Consider the following 27,923-nt stretch of genomic DNA (forward strand, 5'->3'; position numbering starts at 1 on the left):
GTTCTCATACTGGAATACATAGTAAATGTATTTTAGGAGAAAACGTGTGTCCTTTGGGCAGTACCTGTTAATTTTATTGAAAGTCTTCTTGTTGTTACATGTGAGAGGCAGGACAGAAGGCACTGCTTTTTTTTTCTCTCAAACATTCACTTTCTATATTTTTATTATTTTCTATATTTTTTACCACATATCAGAATTATGTCTGTTTTTTCTCATTTGCTTTCTGTCTCCATTTTTCCATGCCTTGACTGCTCATGCTCTCCATCTCCAAAGCACTTCTAATTTTGGGGAACAGATGCTATTAAGATAAGAAGCAAAATGAGGCACAGCAATTTGAAAGTTGAAAAGTGAGAAATTATTACAAATGAAAATGCAAAGCTTTAATGAGACAGAATGCAACATATTGATTTTTCAAAATATAAAAACCATGATGGGGTTCTAAATTTCAAAAGTATAAACTTTTCTTATATATTTTCAAAGATATTATACTTTTAGCATTCTTGTGAAGGGTTTAACTTTCTTGTGAAGAGTTTTACTGAAAAAACATCAGCCATTAATTTTACCCACTGTTCTACTTCTAGTTCAATTTCAGAAAAGGAGTTGATTTATATTCTGGACTTCTTGTCAACTTGATGCTCAGTTGCAGATTTTCTTCCCCTCATTTTACCACTGATAGTTTCGCTGTTCTCTGTGACTTAAGAATTGTGGAATGATATGCCAGAAGAGGGGCAGCATGCCAGCATGCACATAGGATAGAGTTATTGTTCACAGTCAATGTGGTTTTTTATTCACTGTCTGCTGAATAAATCTCAAAAACCCTCTCTGCCCCACTGAGATAGAATTTTCGCTAGAAAAGCAACAACAGCCAAGAGGCACCCACTGATTATTAAAACTGTGGTTTGAAGGACATTTTTTCTCTCTTTAACATTAATTGGTCTGGGTCCCAAGTCCTGGTGTTACATTCTGAAAGCTAGGAATTTAATGCTTACAGGAACTTTTCCAGTTGCTCTGAATCTGGTAAGAAATCCTGTCACTATCTAAATCACATCTAAATACCAGGCCCATTAGTATATCAGACTGTGCCAACACAACATTAAATATTGAACAGTCACTACTTGTTGGTTGAATGATAACTTCATTAAGAGTAAGCAGTCAAGTTAAAATAAATCATAATTTCCACTAACAATGATTGCAGCAGGCATAGGTTTGTCTAACAGCTGCTGCAGAAATCTCTAAAACGCTTTTCTAGTAAATAATTCCAATTTTTAAAAGAAATTAGATTCAGAAATTATATTTCATAATAATAAAAGCTGCCTAGTTATTTCTGGAATTAAATAGATCATTTACAACATAGCATAATAGTTCAGTATAAGTGTTCTTATATTCAGTTCCAGTTCTAGGAACATTAAATAGCAAGATATTTTTGATTCTGATTCTGATTCAGAGGAATCAGTCTGCCTCCTCATATGTTTTCTCAGCTTTTAAGTAGCTTTATTTTTAAAAAGTACAATAATATATTTGAGAAAACAGGGTACTCGGTACGAAAGAGATGCTCATTCTACCTATTAGCACTGCAAGCTATCTTTTATCAAATGAGAAAAGTCAATTTCATTCAACAATTTTTATCCAACTACAGGACACTTTGCCAAGGGAATTGGTGGTTTTATTCTCCTCTTTACCAAAATTTCCAGAATCATGAGAAAACTGGCACACAGTGCAGGATCATCATTCGTCCATGACCAACCACCAGGCCACAGCCACACGGCAGGAAGGATGCAATGGCTGATGAAATCCACTCATAGTCTCAGTCTGCCTATTTCCACTAACTTCCTCTTCTCTAGGACACACTACGCAATTGTATTTGGACTAAGTTCTGATAGAACTGGGTTCTTACTGCCAATATGGAGAGGGAGTTAAAAAATTTACAACATTATGAGAGATGAGGAGAGTCAGAAAGAAAAAGGTCCTTTCCACAAAGTTGCCAGAAACACTTTATTATGCTATGAGCTTCTGGAACCAATGACAAAAAATGTACCCTGGATTGCTCCATGAACACCATAATTGCATACAAACAGTTTTCAATTCCTTAATGTATCCAGTGTGATGAACTTTCCTACAAAAGGAGCTTAATAAATTTATGAAGAATATGAATTTTTACATACTACCACTTGCATTGTGTGTAAGAGCTGCACTTTCATTAACTCTAAGTAGTACAGTAAGTGTTAATGGGATTTTTTTCTGATCAAAATCTCTATTCATCTATTAATGATGCAAACATAAAGAAACAATCTATAAAATAAGAAAAATGTGTAAATGTCTGCTACATAGGAGCCAAATATATTTATGGAATTAAATATTAATATCCAATCTAGTGAAATGTTTTCTACCTCATAAATATGTTCTACCTGTCAATAGGAAAAATTCTTTAGCCAAAGAATGTCAGTGTTGCCTTAATCACCCTCCTCTAGAGACACACCTGCTCTGTAGTTCTGTGATACAGTGTCTCCTTAGCAGTACTTTTTTGTTATACAGACAAAACCAAAGCAATGAACATAAATACACATGACTTACTTTCCAGATTGCAGCATAAACTAATATAACAGCTTTTGGTAGCACAGGTCTTGTTAGTGCAAGTCTATTACCACACCTTTCAAGTGATAGAAAACTGAATTCCTCCCGAACTGTTTTCCTCAGCTAATCTGTTGACTTGCTTAGAGCTTGTGTTGCTTTAAAGCAGTTTTGTACGTGATTTTTCTTTCCCGTCAGATCAACATGTAATAACAAGTAACTTAGTCCTGTCTCAACAACACTATGTCTCTGGATTCCAGGAATGGATTACTTGAGATTTTAATGTTACTTTCTCAGTCAGATTTTGGTGTTGAAAATCCCAGACTGATTTACCTTGTTCCGCTGTTGCCCATCTTATCAGCTTTGTGAGGCTACCTTATCTTAAATCAGGTATGTACTTTATACTCCAGCTCAGAAGGTAAGCTTTAACTAACAAACTCATTTTACAACATGCACAGCAGTACCCTTGCTAAGAATATGAAACTTTTCCAGGTTTTAATATGACAACGCTGACTTCAGATGCACGCTGCACACTGTCATAGCAAATGCAATCACTATCATCATTATACCCCTATGTCAGGCAGGCTGCATCTGCTTTAGAAGAAAGCATTAGGCACAGATTAGGCAAAAAGAAATGGTATAGGACCCTTGGACAGGGCAGATGGAATGGGAAGGCTTGACTTTCAACCTCCTGCTACGCTGCAGAGTTCTATCCATGAGACACCAGATAACTTTGTGCCCACACAACAGTCACTTTGCTTGGACCAGTCTCAGAGGAAAGCATCAGGAAACTGGGTTCCTTGAGTAGAGCTTGTGAATCCATAGAGTGTCTGGAAAACAATCTTAAGAGCACAGAGGAGGAAACATAATGGCCTCAAATGAAAACTAAATACAAAGCATTGTACTGACATTTGAAAGAAGCAACCAAGAAATTTTATGAAGCAGGAGTCAAAAGCAATTCTTTTGTTAGATATTTACCACCCACACTCAGAATATTTAAATATCAGGAAAAAAATGCAACATGCAAAGCAGAGGAACACAGCTTCAAACCACATCTATCATAGAAATATGCTAGCACGAACTTCATTTCTTTCCCACCACCCGTAGTTCTCCAGACCTTCCAAGGCAAATTTCTGGGATCTTCTGACAACAAAAAAGATGAGGTAGCCACTTCCAGCAAGTGTGCATAGGGCTAAGAAGTTAGCAAGAACCCTCAGAAATCGAGTCAAGTGAATATTTTCCTCTTTTCGGCTCTCCTGCTCCTCCACGATTGCTTCCTGCACTTGTTAGAAAGAAAAAATATTACGAATACTTTAATGATCAAGGCCCCATATTACTTCCTAAATTGTTAGAAGTCAGTTAAATAAATTATAAAGATGCAAATGCACATCTGCACTTCATATTTTGAGATGAGCTTATACTATCTCATAAAGTCTTGTTTAGGCCCTGGTAAATTCTGGGGATTTGGCTCCCAGGGTTTGCTTTGCCTTTGTTGAGTGTGTCCCCACTGAGTCTTGTTACACTTGTACTCATGTGCCAACAAGAAACTAGTACGTTTTGTCACCTTGCAAGGTGATATGAGGCTGAGTGACACAGCAGGATAGATGTGTGATTATCTCTCAGCAAAGGAGCTGTCACACTTTAAGAGACAGTCACATTTGTGAGAAAAGAGGAAAAAGTTTCATTCTGAAAGTCAGCAATCTGGAAGGAATAAAAATACAGTCCAGATGTAGGAATCCCAAAAGAGGCAGACAATGCAGACCTTCAGACCTCAGAATAGATTATTTGCCCCACATTTAGCCTTGGCCATGACTGATAAATATTAAGACTGGTGTAACTCTAGTCTCCAGCTTTTTGCTGCAGAAGGAGCTTTCACTGTGGAGTGTCCTCATGAAGGGGAGTTTGGTTACAGAGATCAGTTGCCCAGAGGGGAAGCTGAACTCCTGCATTGTAATAATTGCCCTGCATGGCTGTACTCTTTTTACAGCTTGCATTTGTCACATAAATGAAAGGAGATTGCAGCAGCTTTTGAACAGAACTCCAGTGACCTCACCCAAGTCAAGACTTCACCCTTTTTCTCTGAGGTTCTTTGCTCATTTGCAAGGATCACTGTAAACCTTCATGAGTTTATTTCTCAAAATTAAGCCTTTGTCTCAATTAATTTGTTATCTTCCCCAAATATCTTTCAGTATCTGACTCTAATAGGCAGACAGGGAAAGCTGACAGAGTTTCAGTGCTCTAAGTCTGTATTTCTTCACTATTTGTTTTCCTAGGATCTTTTCTTGACGACTTAAGCTGACTTTGAGTGCATTTATCTGTTATGCCTGCAGTTGAGAAGATGGGCAGGAGGCGTTGGTAAATTGGCACTGTCCCTACTGTGGACAGGAAAGGTGGTGTGTGCAACTGAGCAGCGCAGCTGGCGCTTAGTCCTCCAGCTCCCCTCATGCATGTTGTCAGTAACACTACAAGCCTAGTGTCTTCTTCATTGTCTAGCAACACTTTGCCAGTGTATTCCCTGCATATTATTACATGGAAAAATAAATTTTCCTTTACATGATACACAGATGACCCCAGAGACCCCAGTGTGGAAACTCATTCTTTCACATTCAACATATAGAATATATCCCCTTCACTGTTTTCACGGTGGTGCATCTCGCTCCTTGCCCCAGATTCCTCACACAGTGGCTCTTGAAATCAACATACCTGTACAGTGAAAAGAGGCCTAAGAACATCTTGCATTGTTTTGCAAATTGGGCTATATTTCGTAATTAATTTGAAAATAAAAATATTACACTGTGCAAGGAAAGTAAACTTCTTTTCTTCCTGAAAAGCAGGTATACACTCAAAATTCTGAGGCCAGTTCTTATGACATGATAAATAGCCCTTTATAGACGATTCTATTATTTTATGATATCTCTTCTCTGTAACAAGAGAAGGTGGTAATGTGAGGTTAGCAATATATGACCAACACCCAAAAAAAATTTTTTCAGACAAGCACCATAGAAATTGGAAGCCATCAGAGATGAGAAAAAGGGAAATACTATTTTTATAGTAGAATAATTTTTCTAAAGCTTGTACTGTCAGCATGGAGGACACAAAACATGATAAACCTTTTTCTTCCAAAATTAAAATGAAAAAATAAGATGACAAGGCACAAAGACTCAGATTCAGAAGGGTATGATGCCAGTTTGAGTTTAAGTTTCTAGGCCCCAGGCACAACTTAGCCTTAGTTCCATCTGATTCACTATGTGAAAGACAAATACTGTTACCTCTCCTTAATGAGCTCTGTTTTACCTTAAAGCTTGTTGTGATGGAGGCAAACTTATTATCTGCTGTCTCAGGGTTGCCGATCAGGTAGTCCCAGCTCGTAAACATTTTCCAGCTGAAATTAAAACTAGTATCATCTCCACCACCATCATCATTTGCATTTCTTGCCATTCTACAAAAGGCAGAAAGACACAGGAAGACCTTGATAGAACTAGTTCTACTTTGTGAGCATGATTTTTAAATTGTTTCTTAGTTTTAACATTTTTCTGAAAAAAAACCCCCAAACAAACCAAACCCTGTATCATTCTTGCTGTCAGTTGTTATACTAATTTTTTTTCTCAAAGCAAAAAGAAACAAGAGAAAAGGATGGTGGTTTTCATATTTAGACAATTTATGAGCTCACAACACACAATTTGATGAGGAAGAATGAATGTACTTCATTAACACCTTGACAAAACTCTGCTCGATAAGAAACACAGTGGAAAAACAATATCAAACAATCTCTTAAATAGAAAGCTGCAGAGCATCCTCAGCTGCAATAGATTTTATTAGAGACTTTGCAAAGAGAAAAAAGAGAAAAATTATAATAAATTATTCTAAAAAAAAGTATTCTAAAAACAAAGCAAACAAATAAATACAAAATCCCCCAAAATAAATAAATATATCAATGAGTATTATAAATATTCTAAAATAAGAATACAAAATATCACTAATAGAGCTTTCTATCTCCTATACCCATACAAAAGAGATTTATAATAGCATGCAGAAACATCAGATTATTTCTTCAGAGAAATACCTTTTCAGATTTGGCTTAATCTGAACTACAAAATTCTCTGTTTCAAACAGTTGTCATTCATGTAATAACCATGGTCTTGCTTCTGCATAGTTGGTCACCTAATTCAAATCGTTAAGCACAAGGATGAAGTGTATTGGTAGGGGAAAAATCATTAAGCCTTCAATAATGTATTTATTAGTGACAAAAAGGCAACACCTATTTTAAAGTTCACTAGTGCAGCAGAGTTATGTTATTAATATTAATATTAATGCATTCTACATACCACATTTTTAAGAGACCATATCCTCTCAAATCTAGGAGAAGAATAGTAAGCAAATAATACAGCAAATCCTTTGAGCTGACATAAATCGATACCGGGGTTGGTTATATACAGAAGGATCAGAGATCATGGAAGATTCTTGGTAGAATCTACCCTGCTTCTAGTTTATAGACTAAGATAATTCCTTCTCAAGAGTTTCTAATGAAATAATGAATAATCTTGTGGTTAGAATATAATTTCTTTGGGACTAGAAATGTTTCAGTTTTATGTTGTGCACTTTAAGAGCTGAAGAGAGCAACCCTTTATGTAAATATTTCCCTTAAACAGAATAACAGTGTTTATAATCCTCACTATCTCTTTCACGAAGATATTTCCTTTCCCAGTTCTCAGTCAGCAGCAGAAAAATAGTAGCACCTCCTGTTACACTGCTCTTAGTTTCACTGCCCACTGTGCTTCTTTCTGGAGAAACAGAAAAGAGCAGAAGTCTGCAAGCACTCTCATATGATTATCTAAATGTTGGTCGGCATTAGTGTCATATGGCCAGATTGAAAGTTAGCACATACAATGTATTTTTGACTCAAGGATATTCCCTTGTTTGGGCTATAGGGTTTTTCTGCTAGAAGGCATTTATTTATTTTTGTCTGAGGGACAGTCATTGAAATAAAATTATCTGAGACTAAAACTTTTCTAATCATTATAAAAAATATTTTAAAATATATTTTTGAACTAAATGAATTGCTCTTTTATTGTGGTAGTTTGTTTCCTCTCCAAAAATACATTTATGTGACTGAAGACTTTTTGGGTTTTTTCTTTTTTTTTTCTGAAATGCTTCTTGCCCCACGTAGGAACCAGTTTGAAAGACAGAATGTGAATTAATCTAGTGCTCACACAAATGAAAAATACTGCCTTCAGCATGAAACAGTGGAAATAGATTAACTGCGTTTTTCTCTATATTTACAAATGTCTTTGAATCTTGACCTGCAACACTGATTTTTTTCAGCATAGGCATTTTGTGAAGCCACCGCTAGGGCTAACTATATTACTGTGTTAGGTGGTCATTTTGCTTGAATCAAGGATACTAAAGATTATAAAAATTGGCGGCATTTATTGCTGACTGTGAGCTGCGCATGGAATTATTTGCCATATGCTTCTTTCCTGCTTTGTAAAATAGTTTAGTTCACATAAGGTATCATTAAACGCATAACAATTGAATTCCCTGAATGTTAGCTGACAAGTATCATGAAAAGATGCCAAGTATTATGGAAAGATAGGCTAACAGCTCTCTTCCATACTTTATGCATTCATTATTTATTCTGAAGATCAGGACAGAAGTGGGTTTTTTAGTTCAGTAAAGATCTATTCCCACTTTCACAAAACTGTAACACAAGCTTGTGCTGCAGAACAACAGAAAAATAATATAGGTTGAAGGAATCTTACACAACTTCGGCCTTGCACTTGATCTTGCATTGCTTTGTCCTTACAATTACCGTATTTTTAAAAAGACAGTCTCAGGGGTCCATAGTGGAATTATTTGCTTCTTTGAATTACTTTATTCTAGAGCCAAGGAACACTTACGTTCGTATGACAATCATAAAGCTGTAGCCAATAGTCCCAACCCCAACAAGGAAATACGAAAGAGGCATCCTGAACTTCAGCCATCCAATTGTCCTCTGGTTATTGTAATAACCATAAAAAAGTACAGAATACTGTGCAAAGCCCTGAAAAGTCAACAAAAATTATAACATTACATTTCTTAATTATGCTCATAGTCACCAACTGTAACAATAGCAATGTACTGAAACATTCACTTCAATGCAATCAAATCAGTTGTAAGCAAAACTATAATAAATCTCACAGGATGGAAAAGGTCTCCTTTTTTAAAAAAAGACGTAAAATATTTCATAGCAACTTCAAAATCTTTTATCTTTAAAACTCTTCATGAACACTCTGTCTACAATTTAATGAGTCAAAACTTCTTTGTCTACAAACTTCTTGTAAAGACAAAAGTATATTATTTTACAAAATTTATTTTTCAGATTGTGTGCAGATTAAATGCCAGATTTTTAACTTAATATTCATATTTCTAAAATTTACTTACATGGCCTATTTGATATGGAATTCTATGTGTTCATTGTCTGATGGGTGATCATTCAATATATATTAACCAATAGGTAGCTGCATTTTATGGGTGATTATTCAGTAGGTAGGGTTTTTACACATTTAAACTCCAAGGCTATAAAAATTGCAATACGAGTGCACTGGCTTTCTCAGCAATTAAAAGTGTATCTTCTTTTCTAAATATCTTAATAGGAACTGCCCTCTCTTCTACAGCTCAGATCACTGATTTTTCAGAATAATTTACTAGTATCTTATTAACTGTAAGAAATTGCTGGTATCGACATGGATAAAATATCTAAAACTTCCTGATAATTCTCGGAGCAAGAACTCACCTCCTAGAAGAAGACCAAAGCCAGAGCCTTTACAAGCTCAGCTTAGCTCATGCACAGCAATGGCAAAGCTCTAGATGGATGTGAGGATTTCAAGTCAAATACATAGTATTTGAACATGTAATTGGAGGATGGATGATGCATTATTTTGATGGTAATACAACAAGCTGGGGGGGTTGTGAGTTAAAAAAGCCATATGTTTCCCATCTGTTTTTCAGTTGCCCATTTTCCTTAAAATTAATAATGTCTTTCTCTTATATATTATATATTATGAACTTTTTAAGTCGCTATATTTTGCAAAGTTAAAGATAATTCCTTCACTGTGTGTCATTCCGCATATTGATTCCTGGGCTTTGTCAACTGCATTTCACTGTAAAATTTGAAACAACGTTAGCTCTGTAAAGGTAGGCGTGCATGGAAGATATCTTTCACTCCCTTGTGAGCCAAGGATGAAAGAGTATTGATCAAATATTTTATTGTAATAAGCTTTGAGAGTCTGATTTTTTATATGTTTGGACTATTACCTGAAAAATATATGCTAAAACTGAATTCCAATTAATATCTATTAAAAACCAAAAGTGTTTCTCTTTACCACGTCAATAATACGAATACAATTTCAAGCAAAAAAAAAAAAAAAGACAAGATAAAAGATAGGCTGTGCTCATCTTTTATTTACTGTCTTAGGGACTGGTGGGGTTGGGGGTTTTTGCATTTTTGTTGGGTTTTTTACAGGAATGAAATAATGATTGGTGATGTGTGTTCATGTATTTGTAACGTACTTGGTAGCATACAAGTACTGGTAGCAGATGAAAGGTATTATCTCCTGTGCTGTTTAATCAAAGATGTCATTATCTTAAGGGAATATTTGTCAATCTGACATGCCTCAAGAAAATTCTTTTTTTCCACTCCATATTTCAGGAGATCCATCTCTTTCATTGCCTAATTCTGTATTTGTTGCATATGCATTTGCTCCTTGTGTAAACTGTTACTTTGTTGTTTATTACACTTTCTTTTTCAGAGCTCTCATGTTCCATTTCTGACAATTATTATAAACTTCTCCTGTCTTTCCACAATGTCTGCATTCATGTTTTCTCAAATACATTTCTTTTAAAAACATTGTTCCAATTTTCTGTAAAAAGCACTTCTAGTCTCTATTCTCTTTAAATAATCTTCAAGTTACTGTAACTCCTTTTTACTCAGATATCTCTCTGACATTTTAATTTCTCATTTTATAATTTAATTGTTGTTATTTAACTTCCCAGCTCCATGTCTAGATATAATCTTACTGTCATTCAAAAATACAGCTGCTGATGTGTTAGATGTAATATCAGTTCGTGAAGCAGTCATTGTAAAATGTTATATACGCAGCTTTTTAGAAAGATCTTTCTATCCTTTTTTTGATCCTAGAAGAGTCTATCACTGCCACTGTATGTCATAGAAAGGTTACAGTGTATGGAGCCCACAGTTGGCAATGGCACAGTTGAGAGCCTCTGGGTAAGAATCAAGGGGAAAACAAATAATGCAGATGTCATTGTGGGAGTCTGCCATAGACCTCCCAGCCAGGACGATGATGCCAACAAATCACTCTTTGAGGAACTAAGGGACACTTCCAAGTCAACCGCCCTTGTCCTTATGGGGGACTTCAACTTGCCAGAAATGAACCAGGAGCATCACACAGCTGGTTCAACTCTGGCCAGAAGATTCCTACAAAACCTGAATGACAATTTTATGGAACAGGTCCTAAGGGAGCCAACTCAGAAAGATGCTGTCCTTGGTCTGCTGCCTATCAACAGAGGGGATGTCGTGGGAGAAGTGGAGAGACTGGTGGCCGTCTTGGCCACAGCAACCATGAACTGACTGAGCTTAAAATTTCTGTTGACAGGAGGAAAAGTGCCAGCAAAACCTCAGCTCTGGACATAAGGAGAGCAGAATTCAGGCTGCTCAGGGATTTAGTAAGGAAGGTCCCCTGGGAGAAATGTTTTTGCAGCTGCTGAGGTCCATCGGTGCTGGTCACTTCAGACCACCTCCTAAGGGCACAGGAGCAGGCAATTCCCAAATGTTGGAAGTGAAGCAGGCAAGTCAGAAGGCCAGCTTGGCTGGGCAGGGATCTTCCTTGGAAAGACAGAAAAAAAGGAAGGTAGATGCCCTGTGGAAGCAAGGCCAAGTGAGACTGGATGAATTCAGAGATGCTACTTGCTATCGTAGGGAGAAAATTCATGTGGCCAAAGCTTGACTGGAGTTGCAGCTGGCCATAAATGTGGAGGACAATAAAAAGAGTGTTTTCAAATCTATCAATGGCAACAGGCAGTATAGAAATATTATTGGCCCATTACAGGATGAGGATGGTCACCTCACAAAAAGGGACAGAGGTGTTTAACACTTTCTTTGCCTCTGTCTTCAACATCAGTAATGGATCAAGGGGGTCTCGGTGCCCTGAGCTGAAGGAGTGTGACTGCGAGATTGATCAACTCCCTGTTGACCTGGAAACTGTGCAGGATCTGCTGCTCTAGCTGGATCCCTACCAATCTATGGGGCCTGATGGGATTCATCCCAGAATCCTCAAAGAACTGGCTGATGTCATTGCAAAACCTCTGATGATTTTTGAGTGGTCTTGAGAATTCAGAGATGTCAAGAAGGGCAAGAAGGAGGAGTCTGGAAACTACAGGCCTGTCAGTCCCACTTCAGTGCCAGTAAAGTTATGGAGAAGATTCTGGGAGGTATTGAAAGACACCTGGATGACAACACAGTCATTGATCACAGCCAGCATGACTTCATGAAAGTCCTCCTTGTCCAACTTGATTTTCTTCTGTGACAGAGTTGATCTAGGAAAGCCAGTAGCTGTAATCTTTTGGATTTCAACAAAGATTTTGATACTGTCTCATACAGGAGCCTTCTAGACAAAATGTCCACCATACAGCTGGTGAGCATATGAGCATACATATGGTGAGCAACTTCCTCACAGGTCAGACACAAAGAGTTATAGTAAATGGTGTGACATTAGGCTGGTGACCAGGCACTAGTGGGCTTCCACAGGGCTCCAGTTCTCTTCAACATCTTCACTAACAACCTGGACTCAGGACTGGAAGGAACACTAAGTAAGTTCGCCGGTGACACTAAATTGAGAGAACCTCTCAATTCTCTCTGAAGTGGAGAGGCCCTTCAGATAGACCTTGACAAGTTGGAGAGATGGGCAATCACCAATCCTATTAAGTTTAGCAAGGGAATGTGCCTGATTCTACACATGGTACAGGGCAACTCTGGCTGTTGGTACAGACTGAGAAATGAGATGCTGGAAAGCAGTGTCATGGAAAGGGACCTGGGGGTCCTGGTCAACAACAAGTTGAATATGAGTCAGCAGTGCCCTGGCAGCCAGGAGGGCCAACTTTGTCCTGGGGGGCATCAGGCAAAACATGCCAGCCTGTCAGGGGGGGTGATTGTCCCACCCTGCTCTGCACTGGGGCAGCCTCAGCTTGACTGCTGCGTGAAGTATTGTGCACCACAATACAAAAAAAGCATCAAGCTATTAGAGACCATCCAAAGGAGGGCCACAAGGATTGATGGAATGTCTGGAGGGGAAGCCTTATGAGGAGCCACTGAGGTCACTTGATGTGTTCAGCCTGGAGAAGAGGAGACTGAGTGGAGACCTCATTGTAGTCTTCACTATCCCCATGAGGGGAAGAGGACAGATAGGTACCAATCTCTCCTCTCTGGTGACCAGTGACAGAACTCAAAGGAATGGCATTAAGCTGTGTTGGGGGAGGTTTAGGTTGGATATCAGCAAAAGGTTCCTCACCCAGAGGGTGACTGAGCACTGGAACAAGCTCCCCAGGGTAATGATTACAGCATCAAGCCTGTCTGAGTTCAAGAAGCATTTGGACAAGGTTCTCAGGTCCATGGTGTGATTCTTGAGGTGTCCTTCATAGGGCCAGGGTTGGACTTGATGATCCTGATGGGTTCCTTCCAACTCAGCATACTCTATTCTATGATTCTATGAATTTATGTGGCAAAATGAAGCAGAAGGAATCTATTCATTTTACATGACTTTATAGTCAAAAGACAGACGCATATTGTAAGTTTTACCTATCATTGTATTTCTTTCAATTCAGTTATCTACAGTTAGGAAGCCTGAAAGATTTGATTGCAAATGGGAAAGTTGTTTATCCAGTCTAGATTTTTCTCATCTTCTGTTCTCTGACAAACTGTTATTTCCTCCATTGGTAGCTGAAGTTTGAAAATAGAGCCGAAAAAGTTAAATAACTGACCAAAATCTGGCATCATCTGAGTCTCTGCATCAAAATACTGAGCCATAGACCAAGGAATCTTGTTTAAAATTTGTTTGTCACAAGATCTCTCAACAGCTCAACCCTATCAAAAAAAGGCATTACCAATGAGAAGCATAGACATCATACCCTTGTTATGTTTCTTCAGGAGACATCAGACTTGGCCTCCTGTTGAAAAGTGAACTGGTATGGAATCTGCCTGTGCACCTCCTGGGATTGCCTGTGTAGGGTTGAAAAGCCTGCATAGGTCTTTCACCCAGCATGGGTTGAATGTAACCTCAGAGGGGCCAGACTGACATAGAGATGCCACTTTTAGACAGGAGTTTTGCAGACAGCTGGATGGGCTGAGCTGTAAACTGGAGTAACCTGTACCTGAGTTTATTTTTTCAAGAAATTGGTCTGCTTTCAACATTATTTTCATTCTTGCTATTGCTAAAACAACTGAAGTGCTAAAAGATATGTAAAGGCATTACTCTTTAAAAGTCTTGGAACTTCTTTTCAGAATGGAAAGAGTGCAGGGGACTGAGGAAGAAATCACACTTAGTTCAATGGATGCTGCTTCCACGAACCTGAAGGAAAACTTCAGGTTGCGTGTTTTCACAGATGGAGTACCCTAGGATGACACTGACTGCACACCATAGAGAAATGTAACAGCCTTCTAAGCAACATATTGTAATAACAAATTTCATCAGCTGACTTTACACAAAGTTGTACCATCTTTATATATAAAGACATTAACTATAGAGATCTGCCACAATAAGATAAAATTGTTGTTTTCAGGAAGAAAAAGCAGTATGACATATTTAGAAGTATATCATTAGCTTATCAGTACAGGTTAGACTGGGCATTGCATCAACAGTAAAGCATTATAATATGCTTCTCAATTCAGCTAAAATATCTGCATGTTCTGTAAGACTGGAAAAAACCTAAAAGCAGCGTGCTTTGTTTTAGAAAAAGAATACAGACGTGTTTCTTTTTAATTTAATTTCCTTTTTTTTTTCTAAGTCACACTGCATTTTAAAATTCAGGATCTTAGTCATACAAAAGCAGAAGACCAAATTCCTGCATAAGAAATGGAAAGTCAGTACCCAGAGATGGCAAACCATCTTTGAGATATTTCCCCATGTGTCTTTGGATTGCTACATATACTTAAGCTTGTGAACATACAGCTTCATTATGTGTTTTGTCTGAAGGAAACATCTATACAGAGAGCTTGTGACAAAAATATGTAAATTAATTCTATTGCCAATTATCTCTAGAAATAATTCATATTAAATCACTGAATATTAAACAATGAAGTATTTATGAATAAAAGAGTCATATGAATATGAAGTATTGCAAGATTATGCACTTACACTAAAATCCCAGAGAGTAGCAAAGTTCATAGCGGTTGCTTCTTCAGCTCTTGGGACGGTTTTTCTAGGTAAAGAGCCATATGGCTTACCCATCAAAGCCTGAAACCAAAAAATGAGAGTGATTTACAAATTAAAGCAAAATATTAAGGAAGGGAAGGAAGGGAGAGTGATTTGTCATTTCTTAGGAAGACTTGTTTTATGCTCTTAAACTCCTTAGTGAGAATGACGTACTTGTACAACTCCTTTCATGGATCCTCACATTAGTGATTCAAACTGTGCCTAACATATACATTCAATGGTGTTTTCTAAATATAAAGTTCCACTAGGCTCAATGGATTGTCAAACCATGCCTCTTACATTTAAAGGCAACACGGAAGTCCAAATTTCTCTGATCAGTGGTGTTTTTCTTACAGAGAAGAAGATTAATTTTTCTTGCATTGTGGATTTTATTGGGTGTTTTTTTAAATTGAAATGTGTGGGAAGATGGCAGGGAATCAGTTTTTGGATTCTGACAATCCCATTGTTACTGGGAAGATGCTTGCTCAGGCACAGTGTATGTCCTCTTCCAGGGTTAACCTGAAAACTGTTGGGCATTTTGTCTGTTTTGGCTCCTAAGGAAAATGGATCACACTATTGAAATGCTGTACTAGGAATTTGTTGGAAATTCCTACCTGATTGTTTCCCATCTGCTTACTAGAAAATAAGAAAGGTAAGAGGATAGGGAATATTCAAATCAGGGAGATGGCACATAATTTTAATTCCATAAAAGTCCTGCTTTTGGGAGGACAACATAATGGCTCAAAGGAACCCAAACAATATTACATTTCATAGAAGTAATATCTGTTTGAATTACATCTGCTCTAAGTACCATTACTAATTGTAATGCTGCAAAAAATACAAAGCATGACAGATCTCTGTCATGAATTTATAGCCCAATTGGGCCTTATCACCATGTGAGTATTACATTTGAAAATATCCTCTGAGCCCCATAAAGAATCTCCCTACTGCAATGCACATATTAGTCAAGATACTCCACTTGGCTTCTTCTTAGTCTCAGTTCCTTTACTTAGTTCTCCATAAAATCATCAAAACAAAAAAAAACAAGGAAAAAAACCAAAACAAACAAACAAAATCATACCTATGTCATCCCAGACATAGGAAAACACTTTCAGTGGACAACCCTATATACATATTACCTTTTTCTGTCATGTCTTTTTCAAGGCATCTCTCTGTAGAGACAATTGTCCACAAAGAAAGTACATCTTTACAGGCTTAGTATACCTTAATAGTTTCAAATGGATCACAAAGAGATTAAAAACTTATTTAGGGGTCCAATTCTATGAAATCTCACAGAATCACATGACACGCTGAGTTGGAAAGGACACACAAGGACCATCGAGTCCAATCCTTAACCCTGCACAGGATAATCCCCAAGACTCACACCACATGTCCAAGAGTATCATTGAAACACTTCTTGAACTCTGTCAGGCTTGGTATTGTGACCACTTCCCTGCAGAGCCTCTTCCAGCACCCAACCACCCAAGGCTGAAGAACCTTTTTCTAATATCCAACCTAAACCTCCCCTGACACAACTTCAGGCCATTCCCTCAGGTCCTGTCACTGGTTAACACAGAGAAGGGATCAGTGCCTGCCCTTTTCTTCCCCTCACAAGGAAGTTGTAGACTGCAATGAGGTCTCCCCTCAGTCTCCTCTTCTCCAGGCTGAACACATCAAGTAATCTCAGCCACTCCTCATAAGGGTTCCCCTCAAGGCCCTTCACCATCTTCGCAGCCCTCCTTTTGACACTCTCTAATAGCTTAATATTAGAGATTAAGCTCTAATATTAATCTTTCTTATATTGTGGTGCCCAAAACTGCCACAGCATTCAAGGTGAGACCCCACCAGTGCAGAGCAGAGCAGGACAATCCCCTCCCTCGCCCAGCTGGGGATGCTTGGCCTGATTCTTCCCAGAACCCGGTTGGCCCTCCTGGCTGCCAGGGCACTGCTGACTCATATTCAACTTGCCACCGACCAGGACCCCCAGGTCCCTTTCCATGACACCAGCATCTCATTCTTCAGCCTATACCAACAGCCAGGGATGCCCCATTCGAGGTGCAGAATCCATCACTTCCTCTTGTTGAACTTCATATGATTAGAGATTGCCCATCTCTCTAATTTGTCAAGGTCTCTCTGCAGGACCTCCCAGCCTTTGAGAGTCAACAGCTGCTCCCAGTTTTGCATTGTCTGCCAATGTGCTTAGTATCCTTTCCAATCCTGTGTCCCAGTCATTTATGAAGGTGTTGAAGAGCACAGGACTAAAGATAGAGCCCTACAGAACCCCACTAGTGACAGGTCATTGATGGTATTTCAGTCACTATTAGTCTCTGTGCTTGACCCGTGAGCCAATTGCTCACCTACCACATGATGTGTTTATACAGCTGTCTGCTGGACATTTTGTCGAGAAGGATGCTGTGAGAGACAGTATCAAAAGCTTTACTAAAATCCAAAAGGATTACATCAACTGGCTTCACTTGAGCAACTAGATGGGTTAACTTTCATAAGACTAAATCAGATTTGACAAGCAGGACTTTCATGAAGCCGTGCTGGCTGTTACCAGGGACTGCATTGTCTTTCGTATGTTTTTCAATACCTCCCAGAATAATCTTCTCTGTAACTTTACCAGGCACTGAAGTGAGACTGACAGGCCTGTAGTTTCCAAGATCCTCCTTCTTGGTCTACTTGAAAATAGGAACAATGTTGACCAGCTTCCAGTCAGCTGGGATCTCTCCAGATTCTCAAGACTGCTCAAAAATCATCGAAAGAGATTTTGTGATGATGTCAGCCAGCTCTTTGAGGATTCTGGGACGAATCCCATCAGGCCTCATAAATTGGTAGGGATCCAGCTGGAGCAACAGATCCTGCACAATTTCTGGGTCAACTCTGTCTCTTTTTGTGAGGTGACCATCCTCATCCTGTAATGGGCCAATAATATTTCTATACTGCCTGTTGCCATTGATAGATTTGAAAACACTCTTTTTATTGTCCTCCACATTTATGGCCAGCTGCAACTCCAGTCAAGCTTTGGCCACATGAATTTTCTCCCTACGATAGCAAGCAGCATCTCTGAATTCATCCAGTCTCACTTGGCCTTGCTTCCACAGGGCATCTACCTTCCTTTTTTTCTGTCTTTCCAAGGAAGATCCCTGCCCAGCCAAGCTGGCCTTCTGACTTGCCTGCTTCACTTCCAACATTTGGGAATTGCCTGCTCCTGTGCCCTTAGGAGGTGGTCTGAAGTGACCAGCACCGATGGACCTCAGCAGCTGCAAAAACATTTCTCCCAGGGGACCTTCCTTACTAAATCCCTGAGCAGCCTGAATTCTGCTCTCCTTATGTCCAGAGCTGAGGTTTTGCTGGCACTTTTCCTCCTGTCAACAGAAATTTTAAGCTCAGTCAGTTCATGGTTGCTGTGGCCAAGACGGCCACCAGTCTCTCCACTTCTCCCACGACATCCCCTCTGTTGATAGGCAGCAGACCAAGGACAGCATCTTTCTGAGTTGGCTCCCTTAGGACCTGTTCCATAAAATTGTCATTCAGGTTTTGTAGGAATCTTCTGGCCAGAGTTGAACCAGCTGTGTGATGCTCCTGGTTCATTTCTGGCAAGTTGAAGTCCCCCATAAGGACAAGGGCGGTTGACTTGGAAGTGTCCCTTAGTTCCTCAAAGAGTGATTTGTTGGCATCATCGTCCTGGCTGGGAGGTCTATGGCAGACTCCCACAATGACATCTGCATTATTTGTTTTCCCCTTGATTCTTACCCAGAGGCTCTCAACTGTGCCATTGCCAACTGTGGGCTCCATACATTCTATCCCCTCTGTTACATACAGTGACACCTCTCCACCTCTCTTGTTCTAGCTATCCCTCCTGAAGACCATGTAACTATCCAGCAGGGCACTCCAGTCACAGGATTCATCCCATCAGGTTTCACTGATGGCAATGATATCAAATCTCTGGGATTGGGTCAAAATTTTGAGTTCCTCTTGTTTGTTCTTCATGTTTTTTATATTGGCGTAGGAACATTTCAGGAATGTTACATTTTAGCCTACACCTTGTGAAGCAAATTGAGGGATCCCATTACTGCTTGTTTTTTTGGTTTGGCACGTCATCTCATTGTTCATCACTGGTAAGCCTGGTTTTGACCCTTTCACCCTTCCAAGGTAATTGAAAGCTCTGTCAACAAGGCCCATGAGCTCCTGTGGCTTGAACTCTTATTACCCCCTGAGATAAGTGCATTAGACCAGGTGTTGAGTAGATCAACCCATGGTCAAAAAACCCCCAAATTTTTCTAATTACACCAACCTTGGACCACTCATTGACCTGATGGATCTATCTATTCCTATCAGTATTATTTCTTTTTTGCCAGGAGGATTGAGGAAATCACTATCCGTGCTTCTGATCCCTCTACAAATCTTCCCATGGCCTTTAAGCTTGTTTTGATGTCCTTGGAATTCTTTGTTATTCCATTGCTGCCAGCTTGAACAACAAGTAATGGATAGTATTCAGGTGGTCTTATTAGACTGGAGAGTTTTTCAGTAATGTCTCTTACCTAAGCCCCTGGGAGACAGCAGACTTCCCTATGAGTTGGGTCCCATCTGCATATCAAGCCTTCCTTTCCCATTAGAAGGCTTGGCAATTCCTATGGCAATTTTCAATGAAAATTTAAAAGGTTCCCACCTCAGGCACCATTACAAGTCCAAAGGTCAGTCCAAAGAGAATCATGTTTATTCCATACATCCAGCGCAAGAATATGAAATAAGATGCTACTGATGAGCCAAAGTGACCTGTGAAAACATCAGATGTGATAAAAAGGCAGATAAATTAGCTGTTCGAAGTTATTTTACCTAGGGATGAAGATGATCAAAGTTTATTTAAAATAAAGAAAATCAGTGGAGGCTTTTAATCATCTTTATTACCATAATTCTACTAGGTTTTTTTGCATATTGCATGCTAGTCATCACTGACCCAGCTGAGAAAACAGAAATAAAAAATATAAAGGTATTAGTTATATGGACTACCTAGGATCATATAAAAGCTATGACACTTGCTACTATTAAGTATCCTCTGTAAGTACATTTCAATTTCTTTTATTCTTTTTTCTGTTTGATGTGGATTTTAAGCACTCTTGACATGCTAAGCCAGCACCTGCCCAATGTTAATAGGAAGCAGCACAGAATTAGCCAATGGGGGTTGTCAGCGCTGTTATTGGAGTGCTCACCAGATTTTTTCATAAGGGAAGAACAATATTATCTGCAAGTGTTTGTACCTTTTCTTTCTTTTACTTTACTGTTTATGTGTTCTACCAGTATGCAGTGTGAAGGCAGTCCTATCACCAGGTGAAGGCTTCCTTAAATTACTGGCATTCTGGCAGATTATCCTTTCTACAAGTAAAAGCAATTGCAGCTTTCCCTAGCAATATATTGAACAGAAGAAAAACTTAAAGAAAAAGAGTAAACTTTGCAATCTTACCCCTTGAGATTATGAAACTATCCCATTGGGATTTTGGTACCCTTCAGCAAAAACTTTACTTGTTTCAAATGAAAAGATAAATAGATATAGAAACAGTCTGGGAAAATTATCCTGTTCCATTTTTGCATTCTTATTTTAAAAGGAAAGAAATATGCCTGTTGGAAGTTATTACTAGCAGAAGAGCTTGAATCTTGCAGAACCATTACTCTTACAAATCCTCAAGATAGCTATTATGTGTCCATAATAGATTATGTGTTCTAAACTCCACCTCAAGAGAATAGATAATCTGTTAAACAGTCTGTAGACTGTATGTTTAAGGACATTATATAAGTTCTCCTCAAAGGTTTTTTTTCAGTCCAAAGCCGCACAAAATTCACCATTTATCATTTTCCTGTTTTTCTACTGTTCTGGTTATTGCCTTTTGATGCAACCCACAAATCCTTCCAAATGCAACTTTTCTAAAACAAGTTTCATTGCACTTTCATCTGCATTTCATCAGTGGCAGAACCTCACTCAGGTATCTATGCAGTTAAGTCAAATGTGCTCCAAACAAAGGGCTGCAATTTAAATTCATCACTGGAACTACAAGGCAAAACTGACTTGTGACGAACATCTACTATCAAACATATCTATAGTACCAACTATGTTGCCTTGTTTATATTTATACCCAGTATATGTGGACATCCAAGATTGCTATAATTTTCTCTGTGCTATAGTGTGTGTCTGAGAATGAGAGAAATACATATTACAAGAAGATCAAGATAATGAAAAATGGTAGAAATAATTACAGTATAGTCTGTGCAGTATAATCTGTATATTATAAATACAGACAAAATAAAGTGAAGGTAGGAAATAGCTAAATCCCAGTTCTACCTTTCCAAGACTAACTCCAACACTGGCTCTTGAACTGGTACCTGTGTATTGAGGATTTTTTCTATGAAGTGACTAATACTCCCTCAGGGAAATTTTCAACTAGCTATAATATCAAGCTCAACCAATATTAATGAAAAAATAAATACTAATTGATTTTAAACTATGCATTGAATACTGACACCTATTCTGAAGTAATTTATCATTTTGGTAGACATCAGAATTATGATAATTGATATTGTCCTTATTTACTTACTTTCAATTTCCTTAATTTTCATTTCCCAAGGTATGCAGGCTGTCTTAAAATTCTCAAAGTCTCTTTGAAATTTCATCCATTTCTGAAAAGAGTCACAGAAAAAGAAAAAAAAAAACCACACCATCATCTCAGTGTCCAGATGCTCAGTTCTCCCTTGAGCTAATGTAAGCCCTTAACCAAGCACAGCATCCTTTGTCAGAGTCTACAGAGTAACAGCTTGTGAAGAACCATCTTCTTTTGTTTGTTCTGAATATGTCTCCTATTGGCTTTGTGTAAGGTTTCTATTTCTTCCACAATTACTAACTAATCACTTCCTTTTGTGTCATGCTCTTTCTCTTTTTCCTTTTTCCTCTTCTTTTTTTCTTTTTGTTTTTCTTTTTTTCTTTTCCTTTTTCTCTTTCTTTCTCTTTTCCTTTTTCTTTTCTTTTTCTTTTTTTTTTAGAATTGTTTCTGAGACTTAATTTCTTATTTCCTTTGCTATTTAAAATTTAAATTTGGAGCTTAAGCTATGTCATTTAATTACAAATACTTTACCCAGGAGTTTATCTATTAATGAATTTAACTTCTGTAATTGAGCTTCCTATGTCCAACTGAGTTTGAAAGCCTGATTACTTTTTGTGACCATCAATGCTTAGGAGATGGGACCACACAGTTTCTTGCACAAAATCAAGTCTAACTAAGGGTAAACCTGGTCATAACAAGTAGTCCTGACAAATATTCTTAGCGCTTTTCTGCATCAGCATTTTAGTTTGGGGCAACCGTGTGCTTTTGAAGTGAATCTCCCAAACCATTCCAATTCAAAACAGTTAGATTTGTACTGTAAAGGAGTGTCAGAACATAAAACTAAGTCAAAATATGTGTTTGGAAGAATGTGAATCTCAAGAGAAAGACTGAACTTTAGATTCGGTCCACACAAATACCCAATCTACACCAAGAGAAATTAACTTTCACAAGATATTAAATTCTTGAAAACTCCTGTAAAACAGTTGATTTTTGTTTTGACAAGAAGTTTCAATCCAACTGTCAGCTCTCATTAGAAATACTTTCATGCAAGGGCAGTGGAAATAAAAGTTTTAAAATGCAAAGAAAGACAAGGAACTCTACTTTGGAAGATGATTACCTATGGTGATAATTTACAAAAGGTTCACCATTAGCTTTACAGGAAGTTAGTGAAACAAACAATTTACCTTGGTCATCATCACTTTGTATGCATAGAATTTTTTTCCTTTTCCTTTTCCAAGAGCACCTTCAAACTTTTCAACAAAAAGTTGGGCTTCCCTGAAAAATGATGGCAAAAGAGAGATATAGACAATGATACAGTAAATTTTATATTGTCTCTACCATATTAATTTAATTTTTTGTGTTTCAGCTCCTCATAGAATTTTATAAAATCTTGTTCCCTTAGTAATGTTAGGAAAGAAAATCTCTGAAATTTTGTATTTCACAGAATACTAATCATATGTAGTGCAAAAAGTACAAGCAATTTCAGAAATCTGCTCCAATCCAAATGTATTTGGAGCTCTGAGATCCACCTACATCCAGTCAATGTTATCAAATATTTTTAGTCACAGTGAATTTAGAAGTTCAGCTACTGGTCATTTGCGTGATTTACAAACTGCTGTTCCTCCTGGTCCCACTTAAAATAAATTGTTGTCCAGCTACCTAAGGAAAATTTATTTTCATTATTTGTTTTGGAGATATGTATACACTAAAGCCTTGTTTCTGTTGTGGCTATGCTAATCAATACTAGGTTTAATTCAACTCTTGAGAATTTCTGCATATATCTTCTCTAGCTGTATCATTCCCAGAGTCATTCTTAGCAGTGTAACTTCACTAGCCCCCAAAAGACTAAAGTTTTGCTTATAAATATATGTACATTAAATAATACAGCCCACATATTCACCACTTCAGAGCTGTTCCTTGAGGATCAAGTCAGTGTCATTTTAAGAGTCTAGATTCCTTGTTCCCAATTCTGTGCTTCTAGATCACATTTGTATTCTGGATTTTGGAGTCTGATCTTTCTGTATTTAGCTAACATTGGCACTGACTGTGTGTTTCTTATTCTCCAAGCCACTCTGAGTCCTTCCAAGATTTTACAGTTCAGTGGTCACAGATCATTCTTTCATTTTGATACTTAAAAAAAATCTACACTTAAATTTCAGCCCTCCCAAATTAGTCATAGAAAATAGATTGGTTCAGCTTCAGGAAACCAGTGTCCAGGAGACCCCTTTAAATCCAAGTGTCAGCATTTGAAATCTTGCGGCAGTCAACAGATTTAAGGCAGTCCTAACAGCAGATGGCAGCTTCCTCCTAAATTCAGCAGCCAGTGCTGGAACACTGACATAAAAGCAGCCAGAATCGATAAACTGAACATGTGCCAATCTGCCAGGTCAGCATATCGTATTCTGAACTAGAAAGGAAACCCTCCTACTATCGCTTTGGTCTCTAGGTAATTTCGACTTGTTCATGAAAAATTTCTGAAATCAAAACCTAGAGAGCTGTAGAAAACTTGTCTTTTCAGTCACTAATTATGTTATGCTGAGGCATATGAAGACTTCAAATTGTAGGCTGGGGTTTTTTTACAGTGAAGCAGTAAGAAATTTAAGGAGATAATAAGAAAACAACCATTAATAAGTTAAAAAATCCTCTGTAGCAGATATGAGCACATCTTGCATCTGTAGATGAACACTAAAGCTCTCCACAAACTTATTCTGCTATAAAATGAGGCTAAGCAAAAAGAGGATAGGATTTTTTCACAAGGAAATTCATGAAAATATTTATTTTAAATGCCTAATTCAATTCCTTTTTGATTTGTTTTAAAATATTTTCACAGGTGTTCTACTAAAACTAGTTTTTCTTATCCTCCTTTGCCTCCTTGACCCTCCATCAAGCAATATTTCAAGTTGGAGTGTTATTAGTATTTTAGTTTTTTCTTCAGGACAAACCAAAACATTATTTTTTGAAGGTGGATAACTGTACCTAGAGGTTTTGTGCTGCTGACTCTACTGGATGCTTCCCTACATTTTGCTTTGACAGTGGCTCAGATTTCATCTCTCCTTCCAACCCTTCTTCCTCAAATGTTTCTGCTTTATAACTTATTTTTCTCTGATTTTCATTTTGTTTCTGTGCATTGAACTAAGTTCATCACTGCATCACAAACAAACCAGTTATTTCTTACTTGGTGGTTATGCATGCAGCCAACTCAGTTTCCAAGGTAAGGCTGGAGTACAAAACCAGTGGGACTCATGCACAATATTTGTGAAGCTACTTTCATGTTTCATGAAAGAAGTATGAAGCAACTCCTCTCATTTTTTTAATACATTGTTTTCCTGTGCTTATATTGTATATTAAATTTTTTGTATAAATCTGGAAAGAAATCAGCTAAGCCCAAATGGTGGATTTGCAGTATTACTTTAATTTTCCATTTACACTGAATTTTGTTCTAGTCAATAACAATGCACTTTGATGTTTTTTAACTAATAGAACTATTGGCATTAACGCATATATCACAGTGACCATGAGAAGTAGATGTTTCAAATATGCATCAGAAACTGTGTCAATAATATTTCCCATTCTTGAGAAGTAATAGCCAAAGTCTTCACATAGTTAATAATCATCACATAATTAATAAAAAAGTAGCACAGGTTATATGGTCCAAAGAGTGGCGGTGAATGGAGTTAAATCCATCTGGTGTTCAGTCACAGATGGTGTTTCCCAGACCTCAATACTATGGCTAATCCTGTTTAATATCTTTACTGATGATCTGGAAGAGGGGATCAACAACACTTTCAGTTTGACTCCTGAAAGGAGATTGTAGTGAGATGGGAGTCAGTCTTTTCTTCCAGGTACAAGCAACAGGAGAAGAAGAAACAGCCTCAGTTTGTGCCAGGGATGGTTTAGATTGGATATCAGGAAAATTTGCTTAACCAAAAGGGTTGTCAAGCATTGAAACAGCTGCCCAGGGAAGTGGTTGAAACACCATCCCTGGAAGTTTTTAAAAGAAATGTAGATGTGGTGCTGAGGGACCTGGTTTGACGATGGACTTGGCTTGGCAGTGCTGGGTTAACAGTTGGACTCAATGATTATAATGACCTTTTCCAATCTAAATGATTTTTTTATGCTATTATTATTATGCATTTGAAAGAATAAAAAAAAATCAATTATTTTGTGAAAGAAAAGTTGAAGTCTTCTTCCACTGTTGGAATAAATGAAATCAAGTTGCTTTTAATGTTCTACAAGCATATCTTACGTTTCAGTGTGTGGTGGATTTCACCAATAACATTCTTAATAGCAAGTTCATATTGCTCTTTTAGAGATGCTAAGTCTAACAAGAGAACCTTACCACATGCAAATATATAGAGGAGTTACTAAGGGCCCCACAGCAGCCTGTCTGTTAGTTGCATCCATGAATACTTGCATCACTTATAGATCTTATTTAATTGGTAATTAAATGCAACACTCAATAACAACTTGATACTATGAAAAATTCCCACCAGAGCTTTAATGGTATATCTGAAAAGAAAATTCAGTGCAGAAAAAAAATTTAATAAAGGCCTTATGAGTAATGAGACCAAAACATCTGTACAGTTACATGCAAAGAATTAATACAGAAAGTATAACTACCAGATGATGCTGGAGTCATCAAACAGAATATGTTTAGTTCTGCTCCTCATCTTTTCTTTCCCCACCAGCTCTGCAGCAAACTAGTCCCACTAGGTTACTCCCAACCTCTGTGGTTCATGGGTTACTTAAGCCTCCTGGCCTTAAAGTTCAGCAAAAACTTGGCATCAGTTAGGGACTTCAGTCCCTTGCCATATCCTTTCCATATCTATGACACACACTCTTTTTTTGTTAAATACAATTCAATAGATTACTCAATTAAGATTTATACCTTGATGTCTAAACTACCTCACTGAAAGACCTCTATTTGTACATCACTGCAGCCTTTTGTCACACTTTGTCCTTTCCTCCATTTCTTTTTTGCTATGAATAAAATGTGAGAACAGGAAGAATAATCAAGTAATAAAAAGTAGTCTTATAATTACTTTAGAAACCACAACAAAAACCAAAAGCACATAACATACATACATATTCATGCCCACTTGGAAGTAATGAGACTTCACTAACATGAGGATGTGTCAAAATCAACACAGAGCAACAAAACAGAGCTTTGTAATTACTGGTATCGTGTTATAGGTAAATTATCTATATCACAAGATAGGCCAAAGTGTGCCCCTTTAGCTAACTGTGAGTTTAAAGAAACTTCAGAGAAAGCTTATTAAGTGAATTACAGATGCAAGAACTAGTAAATGTTTCATGGGGCCAGGCATTATTGTCCTGGAGAAGCCTGAGTTAATAATTAATATTAGGTGTGGAGTTACAGCTTCCAAAGTGCTAGGTGTATGGTACCTCGGGCACTTCTGTGTTAAAGAGAGAGGATGAATTACAGCTCTCAGAGGTTGTTGCTAATGAATTGGATTTAAGTGGATTGATCACATCTTTCAGTAACAGGTCAGGAAGGTTTCAGACTCTAAGACCTAGAAACTCATTAAAAAGAAATGTCACATTAATACTGATCATCCAGGACTTCTCCAAGTCTTAAAAAGATTGGCTAAAAACATATTTCAAAAGAACTGTTGTCAGGCACAGGCCACTTGAAAAGCTGTTCAGCAGTAATAATGGGCAAATTACAGTGTTATTTAATATCCAGCTGGCCTCCAGGACAACCAGTCTGGCCTCCAGGACTGCCAGTATGTCCACAGTAAGAGAGATTAAATACTGATTTATGGGAGTACAAAGAGCACATCAAAAGTTGAGAATTTTTTGCTATCTTATACATACATCTTAATGTATCTTTGGGGTTTGCATGTTTATCAAAATAATCCTATTTCCAATTCACCTGTCTTGATGGGTAATCTGAGTCCTGTAATAAAATAAATAAGGCTAAAAAATTAGTGAAAAATCACCATAATATATTCTCTCCCTAGCGTGTGGCCTTCTATGATGGAGTGACTACACCTGCGAACAAGAGAAGGGTCACCTGGACTCCTCTAAAGTCTTTAACACGGTATCCTACAACATTCTTCTCTCTAAATTGTAGAGATATGGACTCGATAAGTGGACTGTTAAATGAGTAAGGAATTGGTCAGATGGTTAAATCCAGATGGTAGTGGTCAATGGCTCAGAGTCCCAACAGACATCAGTGACAAATGGTGTCCCTCAGAGGTCGGTGTTGGGATTGGTGTCATTTAGTATCTTCATTAATGATATAGATGAAGGGATCAAGTGCACCCTCAGTAAATTT

The 27,923-nt window shown here is 37.8% G+C and overlaps 1 protein-coding gene across 1 annotated transcript in view; it reads right to left on the minus strand.

The window, feature by feature from the left end:
* TMC1 (transmembrane channel like 1) overlaps nucleotides 1–27,923 on the minus strand; it is a 61,959-nt gene that overhangs the window by 19,215 nt on the left and 14,821 nt on the right. The window contains exons 5-11 of the mRNA XM_032675785.1: nucleotides 22,807–22,897; nucleotides 21,620–21,701; nucleotides 19,702–19,808; nucleotides 14,973–15,071; nucleotides 8,466–8,608; nucleotides 5,863–6,007; nucleotides 3,651–3,845 (exon numbers count right to left, since the gene is read on the minus strand). Of these exons, the coding sequence (XP_032531676.1) occupies nucleotides 3,651–3,845; nucleotides 5,863–6,007; nucleotides 8,466–8,608; nucleotides 14,973–15,071; nucleotides 19,702–19,808; nucleotides 21,620–21,701; nucleotides 22,807–22,897 (862 nt within the window). The remainder of the gene's footprint in view (nucleotides 1–3,650; nucleotides 3,846–5,862; nucleotides 6,008–8,465; nucleotides 8,609–14,972; nucleotides 15,072–19,701; nucleotides 19,809–21,619; nucleotides 21,702–22,806; nucleotides 22,898–27,923) is intronic.

This window comes from Chiroxiphia lanceolata, chromosome Z (assembly GCF_009829145.1).
Source record: "Chiroxiphia lanceolata isolate bChiLan1 chromosome Z, bChiLan1.pri, whole genome shotgun sequence".
Lineage (NCBI taxonomy): Eukaryota > Metazoa > Chordata > Aves > Passeriformes > Pipridae > Chiroxiphia > Chiroxiphia lanceolata.